Genomic DNA, 8,756 nt, shown 5'->3' with positions numbered 1-8,756 from the left:
TCAGCACCCAAGTTACAGAGAAAGGTTGAACAAGTTAGGTCTTTATTCTTTGGAGTGTAGAAGGTTGAGGGGGGACCTGATAGAGGTATTTAAAATTATGAGGGGGATAGATAGAGGTGACATGGACAGGCTTTTTCTGTTGACAGTAGGGGAGATTCAAAAAAGAGGACATGAGTTGAGAGTTAGGGGGCAAAAGTTTAGGGGCAACATGAGGGGGAACTTCTTTACTCAGAGAGTGGTAGCTGTGTGGAACAAGCTTCCAATAGAAGTGGTAGAGGCAGGTTTGATATTGTCATTTAAAAAAAATTGGATAGGTATATGGACAGGAAAGGAATGGAGGGTTATGGGCAGAGTGCTGGTCGGTGGGACTAGGTAAGAGTAAGTGTTCGGCAGATTAGAAGGGCTGAGATGGCCTGTTTCCATGCTGTAATTGTTATATGGTTACATGGACTTTAGTTAAGGTCTCGCATTTGAGAAGGTTAGGTTTCATGACATTCAGGCGGAGCTAGCAAACTAGATTCAGAATTGGCACACTAACTGGAAGCAAAGAGTGACGGCTGAAGGTTAATTCTCCAACTGGAGGCCTGTAACTAGTAGGGTGCCCTTTGGGTCAATGTTGGGACCTCTGTTATTCAGTATTTATGTAAATTATTTTGATATGAATGTAGATGGCAAATTTGATGATGATGCTAATTTAAGAGATTTCATGAACAACAATGGATTGTGAAGAGATCTTGATCAGATATAGAGATGTGCTGAGGTCTGGCAATACATTTCAACTGAAATATGTGTGATTTTGGACAGTCAAACCAAGGTAGGACCGATTCAGTGAATGGCTGGGTACTGATGAGTGTTGTAGAACAGAGGGACTTGGGAATACAAATGTATAGTTCACTGAAAGCAGCCATCAAGTACAACTTGATGGTGAAGAAGGCATTAGGCATGCTGGCTTTCATCCATCAGAATACTGAATTTAAGAGTAGGGACCATATGCTGCTTTTATGTAAATTGTTGGTGAGGCCACTTTTGGAGTATTATGTACAGTTTTGGTTACTCTGTTATGGGAAAGATATCAAGCTGGAGAGGGTGTAGAAGACTTACAAGAATGCTGCATGGAATACAGGCCTGAATTACAGGGAGAGCTTGGCTATGCTGGATCTTCATTCCCTGAAGCATAGAAAAGTGAGGGGTGACCTCATAGATGTTTATAAAATCACAAAGAGTATGGATAAGTTGTTTATTAAATCATGAAGCATATAGATAAGGTATTTATAAGATCATGAAGGATATAGACAAGGTGCTTATAAAATCATGAAGGATATAGACAAGGTGTTTATTAAAATAATGAAATATATAGATAAGATGTTTATAAAATCATAAAGCATATAGTTTATAAAATCATGAAAGATAAGGTAGACAGTCATTGTCTTTTCCTCAGGGTTGGAGAGTCCAAAACTTGAGAACACAGATACAAATTAAGAGGGGGAAGGTTTAAGAGAGACTTGAGGGGTAACCTCTTTACCTAGAAGGTAGTGAGTACCCAGAACAGGCTGCCAGAGGCTGTGGTCCAGGTGAATACTATTTAAGAGGCATTTGGATAGGTAGATTCAGGGGAAGGGCTTGGAGAGTTATGGACCAAATGTAGGCATTTGGGACTAGCAATGAAGATGCTGTGGTTGGCATGGACTAGTTGGGCTGAAGGGCCTGGTTCCACATTGTATTTCCATAGCTCTATGACCCTTCCCATCTCCCTCATCATCTGGCACTGCTGACCCATCCCACCACTCCAAAGCCCTCACCTAGATTTCTCCACACGAGATGAGACCAGACGAGACGAGACAAGACTGTGCGAGGACTTGGTCCTTTATTGCTTTATTAAGATTGTTGGTTGGTGCTGGTCTCCGTCTGGTCCCCCAGTTTTGGCTGGAGAGACGGGACATCCCACCACAGACTATGTAATCCCACTAAGGGAGGAAGCTCGAGTATAGTTTGTGCCAGCCCAGGGACTGGCAGGGGTGTTGGAGGGGAGGGGTGGAGAAGTGGGGGGAGGGGAGTTCACACCATTTGATCCCAGGGTGGGGCTGATTCTCCCCAGCGTAACAGTCCATTGGAGGTGTAGTGGTTATAATCCGTGTATTGGCAGCAGCTGGGGCAGAGGTGGGCTGGGTAAACACCCTACATGGACCACTTGCTGTATGTGGACTTCAGAAACAGGCACTGACAGCACTAGTCCAGAGAAAACAGGCATGAGACCGAAGGAGGGACTGCTCAAACACTGGACCAGGTTGGCAGTGGGGCAGGAAGATGGTGGGGGGTGTAAGGAGGGAAATATAGAGAGTTTAGGGGGGGGATGAGGTAGAAAGAGGGTGGGCAGAAGCCAGAACTGGAGCTGAGGGACGCAGCACAAGAGACTAATGGTGCTGTGGGACTGTCAGATCCAGGCAAGCCATACCAGGGACTGAGTCCGGTTCCCATCCGACTCGGGGAGGGGTTTGAAGAGGAGACCAACGTCTACTCCACTGGGGTTAACACAGAGCAGGCCTGGTCACTGGTGGCTTCTCCAGTGCAGGCAAAGATCAGGGGACGAGGGGTTGGGAGGAAGGTACGGCGAGTCAGAATGAGTGGGTAGGATGCGAGGGGGAGGGTGACGGGTGTGAGGGGTGTCGAGACTTCTGGGTCGTACACAGCAGGGAGAGGGATCTGCATCATTGCGGTACGTTGTGAGGACACTGTCCGTCAGCAGCAGGCTCGGAGCAGGGCAGAGGCAGGCAGGGCTCTTGCTTCATCTTCTGCTCAGTCTTAGCCGGACATGGTCAGGAACAGCCACTGGCAACAGAGAGAGAGAGAGAGGGAGGGAGCTTAGTGAGACTGGAATATGGTGTGATGGGTCAGACCGGGGCAAGACCCTCTCACCACCCCAACCCTCAACCCCTCCCATTGACCCTGATCCCCAGCCCAGCCCCAGTGAGGGAAGGGCACATCCAAGACCCAGACTCTTCAGGTACAGGCCATTCCCAGCAGTGTTAAGTCCAACCCTGGCTCCCCTCACTCTGCACTGGCTCTTCCCCCTTCCGCCCCTGCCCTTATCCAGAATGTGGGCAACTCACATCTGCTTTGTTTATCTCCATCATTCCATCTTTCTGCAGGGCTTGGAACGATCCTGGGGAGGGGAAAGAGAGAATTACTGAGAATACCATCAGTATTATCAAACTAATCCATTGTCAGTCACTGCCCAATTCCAAACTGCCAAGCTAGGAGTGAGGAAATGGGGCATGGGGTAGGGAGAGTCAGAGGGCAAAGGCAGTGTATATATTGGTATCAGGTGCCAATGAGCAACAGAGGGCAGCGAAGTCAGTTGTGAATTATTGATCAGCTCCTGGGAATGTATATATATACACACACACACACACACACACATATATATACACATACACACACAACCACGCTACCCAGCAAACCCTGATTTAACCCTAGCCTAATCACGGAACAAGTTATAATGACCAATTAACTGACCGACTGTTATGTCTTTGGTCTGTGGAAGGAAACCCAACATGGTCATTGGGAGAACGTACAAACTCCTTACTGACAGCAGTGGGAATTGAACCCCATTTTCTGGTTCTGTAAAGTGCTGTGATAACCACTGTGCTACTGTGCCAGCCCATAGCCAAAGGAACTGTAGGAACTGGCAAGTTTAAATTCCAGGCTATGGAATCTTCAGGTGGAGCAAGGCACCTTGGAAACATTGATAATAACTCTTATTAGTTTTGGAAAAAGATAGGACTGGTCCATATTGTAAAGTCCTAAATTGGGCTTGAGTTAACTTTGGTGGTATAAGACAGGAACTTGCAGCTTTAAATTCCCAGGTGTTAATATGTCATATGACCTGTCCTGTCCTGGGCCCAGTATGTAGATGAAATCATAGGAAAGCAGGATAGGGTCTCTACTCTCTTAGAATGCAATGGAAGTACAGTTTGTCACCAAACACTCCATTAAACTACTACAGATGTACTCTTCACAGAATTCCAGCTGGCTCAGTGGTGTTATTAGTAAGTCTGAGGAATGGATTGCAAATGTCGGGGGTGGGGGGGGGGGGGGGTCGTCTTCATGAACCCAGGAAGACTATCTCATTATTTTATGCTACTAATGTATTTTTGTAACTTATAATCATTTTTAATGTCTTGCACTGCACTGCAGCCACAAAACAAAGAGTTCCATGTTATCAATAATAGATCAGATTCTGGTTGCATCATGGGCTGGTCTGACAATTTGAACGGGAACATAAGCTACAGGGAATAGTGGACGCTGCTAAATACATCACAGGCTCATCCCTTCCCACCACAGGTAGTATATACAAGAAGCTCTCCCTCAAGAAGTCCATCAAAAATCCCCACTGCTGGGCCATCCCAATCTCTCACAGGTACTATTAGAAACCACCAGTTTCAAGAACAGCTATCTCTCTTCAATCATTTAGTTCTTGAACCAATGGGCAGAAACCTAATCACTACATTTTAGCAACACTATGACCACTTTGATCACTTCACTAAAATTGATGGTTTTTTGTTATAATTTGGGGGGGAAAGGTGTATAATTTGTTTATTTTTTTGTGAACGCTGCTTACCTGAAGCTGCTGCATACAAGCTTTTCACTACTAGTGCAAACATGCCCATGTCCGGATGACATACTCGACTTTGACTTTGTAACGGTTAATAAGAAGTGACCATTTGCTGATAAAAGGTGCCTGGCAAGTAGGAGGAGAAAGGAGGTATGGGTCCAGATAGCTGAGATCAAACAAATCCCCTGAGGAATGTAGGAGTACACTTGAGAAGGAATCTTGAGACTTAAAAGAGAACGTGAAGTATCCTTTGCAAGTTAGGTAAAGATAAAGGACTTTAAAAGATTAAAAATTAGCTTTACTTGTCATGTGTAAAGTACTGTGTATGTCTGAGGGACATTATATACAACTCCCATTTCCAGAAAAGTTGGGATATTTTCCAAAATCCAATAAAAACAAAAATCTGTGATATGTTAATTCACATGAACCTTTATTTAACTGACAGAAGTACAAAGAAAAGATGTTCAATAATTTTACTGAGGAACAGGATCTATAAAACATTTGGTTGAACAATGTCTAATTAGCAGTAGTCAGCATGGATTTGTGCATGAAAAATCATGTCATGTGGCGACCCACTTCCCAGTGCACTCGAACCGGCTCACAAAGTAGCGCGCGCTGGCATTGAGGCCGGTCCCAAAGAGGGCGCCAAGCCTGCTTCATCAGCAAGGGGAAAAGCCCGCGCGCAGAACGGGACTGTGAATATGCATTCCCGCCCGGGGAGGGCGGGACCAGGAAGGCTTTAAAGCGAGGCCGCGAAGTTTGAATAAATCACTTTTTGCAACTGCAGCTCACTGACTCCGTGTTGTTATTTCAGCACTGCTGTGGAAAGCCAAGAAGGAGAGTGGGACATCCGTCGCACAGATCACCAGGCCACGCTCCCAGCAGCAAACCAGACCAGGCCCGGCCGCAGAGCCCACTAACCCTAGAGGCAGGGGTGAGGAGGCAAACGAACAATGGTGCCTCTACCACCAGTGGTGGGGCACAGAAGCCCGCCCTGCAAGTTCCTGGGAATCGCCAGGGCCAGCCGCCGCTGTTGGCTACGGCGGCTGGCCATCAGGATAGCCTCCTGTATGTGTAGGTCGGGACGCCGCTTTTTGGTCGACACCGGAGCCGAGATCAGCGTCTTACCTCTGACGAGTTACAACACCTGCAACAGAGCACCGGGTCCCACCCTGAGGGCTGCGAACGGCAGCACAGTAAGGACCTACGGCACCCGTACGGCGCGGCTACAGTTCGGCTCCAGCCAGTTCATGTGGGACTTCACACTGGCCACCATAGCCCAACCGCTCCTGGGCGCGGATTTTTTGCGAGCTCACAGCCTACTGATCAACCTGCCAAGGAAGAGACTGGTCCACGCCGAGACTTTTCAAACGTTCTCCCTGGGTGAAGCCCAGTTGCCAACCCCACACCTAGACTCCATCACGCTGTCTGACAATGACTTCACCAGAGTCCTGGCGGATTTCCCATTGGTTCTGGCACCGCAGTTCACGACAGCCATGCCCAGACATGGCATACAGCACCATATCCCGACACAAGGACCACCCCTCCACACCCGTGCTCGAAGGCTCCCCCCGGACAAGCTTCGACTGGCGAAGGAGGAGTTCAAGAGGATGGAGGAATTGGGGATCATACAGCGGTCCAACAGCCCGTGGGCCTCCCCCCTGCACATGGTGTCCAAAGTAACAGGGGGCTGGAGACCATGCGGTGACTACTGCAGGCTGAACGAGGCTACCACGCCAGACCACTACCCTGTGCCGCACATTCAGGACTTTGCAGCAAACCTGCACGGCGCACAGATCTTCTCCAAGGTAGACCTCGTCCAGGGATACCATCAAATCCCAATGCATCCGGACGACGCCCCCAAAACAGCACTCATCACCCCTGTCGGCCTTTTCGAGTTCCTCTGCATGCCGTTCGGCCTAAAGAATGCCGCACAGACGTTCCAGCGGTTAATGGACGTGGTGGGACGCGACCTGGACTTCACTTGCATCTATTTGGACGACATCCTCACAGCAAGCTGCAGTCATCAGGAGCATCTGTCCCACCTCCGTCAACTCTACGCCCGACTGAGTGAATACGGCCTAACAATCAACCCAGCCAAATGTCAGTTCGGGCTCGACACCATCGACTTCCTGGGCCACAGGATTACTAAGGACGGGGCAACCCCTCTGCCCGCTAAGGTAGACGCAGTCCGCCATTTCCCCTGACCCAACACAATCAAAGGCCTTCAGGAATTCGTGAGAATGGTGAATTTCTACCACCGCTTCCTCCCCTCAGCAGCCCGAATCATACGCCCCCTGTTTGCCCTGCTGTCGGGTAAGGGCAAGGACATTACCTGGGATGAGGAGTCCACCGCCGCTTTCGTTAAAATGAAAGAAGCCTTGGCAAACGCCGCGATGCTAGTGCACCCCAGAACGGACGTCCCTACCGCCCTCACAGTGGACGCATCTAACATGGCAGTCGGTGGAGTTCTGGAACAACTCATCATGGGTCGCTGGCAACCCCTGGCATTTTTCCAGCATACACCTATGACCACACGAGCTCAAATACAATGCTTTCAACCGGCGCTATACCTGGCAATCCGGCATTTCAGGTACTTCTTAGAAGGTAGGCCTTTCACCGTGTTCACGGACCACAAACCACTTACCTTTGTGTTCACGAAAGCATCCGACCCCTGGTCGTCCCGCCAGCAGCGACATCTGTCCTACATCTCCGAATACACAATGGATGTCTGGCATGTCTCGGGAAAGGACAATGTCGTGGTGGACGCACTCTCCCGCCCTAACATCCAAGACCTGTCCCGGGGGTAGACTATGAAGCACTGGCAGAGGCGCAGCAGGCAGATGAGGAGATCCCTAGTTACAGGACTGCAGTCTCTGGTTTGCAGCTCCAGGACCTCCCCCTAGGCCCAGATGAGAGGACCCTGCTCTGTGACGTAACCACCGGCCAACCCGCCCCGTTGTCCCGGCAGCCTGGCAGCGGCGCGTTTTCGACTCCATTCATAACTTAGCGCACCCTTCCATCAGGACAACCGTCCGGATGGTAGCCAACAGGTTCATTTGGCATAGACTCCGCAAGCAGGTCAGTGAATGGGCCAAAACGTGCATGCACTGCCAGACAGCCAAGGTGCAGCGGCACACCAAAGCCCTGCCGCAGCAGTTCCACCCCACCCACCGGCGTGTCGACCACATTCATGTGGATATCGTGGGGCCCCTGCCAGTGTCACGAGGAGCGCGGCACCTCCTGACTATCGTAGACCGGTTCACAAGATGGCCAGAGGCAGTCTCGCTCACCGACACCACCTCCGAATCCTGCACCCGAACACTTTGCAACCTGGGTATCTCGCTTTGGTGTACCGGCCCACATTACCTCCGACAGAGGCGCCCAGTTCACCTCCAGCCTGTGGTCAGCTAAGGTCAGCCTTTTGGGGACTCAGCTGCACCACACAACTGCTTACCACCCACAGTCGAAAGGACTGGTGGAGCGTTTCCACCGTCACCTGAAGTCAGCCCTCATGGCCCGCCTCAGGGGGCCTAACTGGGTGGACGAGCTTCCCTGGGTCCTGCTCGGAATCCGCACAGCGCCCAAAGAGGATCTGCATGCCTCATCGGCCGAGTTGGTGTATGGCACACCCCCGGTTGTCCCAGGAGAATTCATACCAGCCCCAAGGGGGCAAGAGGAAGAACCCGCAGCAGTCTTGAGCAGACTATGCGAGGGGCTTGGTAACCTGGCCCCCATACCCACTTCGCAGCATGGGCAGAACCCGACCTATGTACCCAAAGACCTGCAAAACTGTAAGTTTGTTTTTGTACGACAGGGCGGACATCAGGCACCACTACAGCAGCCCCTACGAGGGGCCGTTTACGGTGATCAGAAACAATGGGTCCACATTCGTGCTGGACATTGGGGGGAAAGAGGAGGTTTTCACAGTGGACCGACTCAAACCGGCCCATGTGGACTTGGCGCAGCCGGTCAAGATTCCGGCACCGCGGCGCAGAGACAGACCACCCAAACAGAGTCCGACCCAGACTGTGGACTTTGGGGGGCGTATCGCTGGTTCTGGGGGAGGGGGCGGTTATGTGGCGACCCACTTCCCAGCGCACTTGAACCAGCTCACAAAGCGGCGCGCGCCGGCATTGAGGCC

At 50.5% G+C, this 8,756-nt stretch overlaps 1 protein-coding gene across 6 annotated transcripts in view; it reads right to left on the bottom strand.

Moving 5' to 3' along the window:
• Positions 1-1,845: 1,845 nt before the first annotated feature.
• The window catches only part of LOC132400935 (calpain-1 catalytic subunit-like), a 56,323-nt gene continuing 49,412 nt past the window's right edge, over positions 1,846-8,756 (bottom strand). For all 6 annotated transcript variants that reach the window (XM_059982514.1, XM_059982515.1, XM_059982517.1 and 3 more), the window contains 2 exons: positions 3,108-3,160; positions 1,846-2,826 (listed from right to left, as the gene is read on the bottom strand). In XM_059982514.1, coding sequence (XP_059838497.1) covers positions 2,800-2,826; positions 3,108-3,160 — 80 coding nt within the window. In that variant the 3' untranslated portion in view covers positions 1,846-2,799. The remainder of the gene's footprint in view (positions 2,827-3,107; positions 3,161-8,756) is intronic.

The sequence above is a fragment of the Hypanus sabinus genome, chromosome 10 (genome assembly GCF_030144855.1).
Source record: "Hypanus sabinus isolate sHypSab1 chromosome 10, sHypSab1.hap1, whole genome shotgun sequence".
Classification (NCBI taxonomy): domain Eukaryota; kingdom Metazoa; phylum Chordata; class Chondrichthyes; order Myliobatiformes; family Dasyatidae; genus Hypanus; species Hypanus sabinus.
The sequence above is the reverse complement of the archived record's forward strand: the minus strand, read 5'-3'. Positions and strand labels throughout refer to the sequence as shown.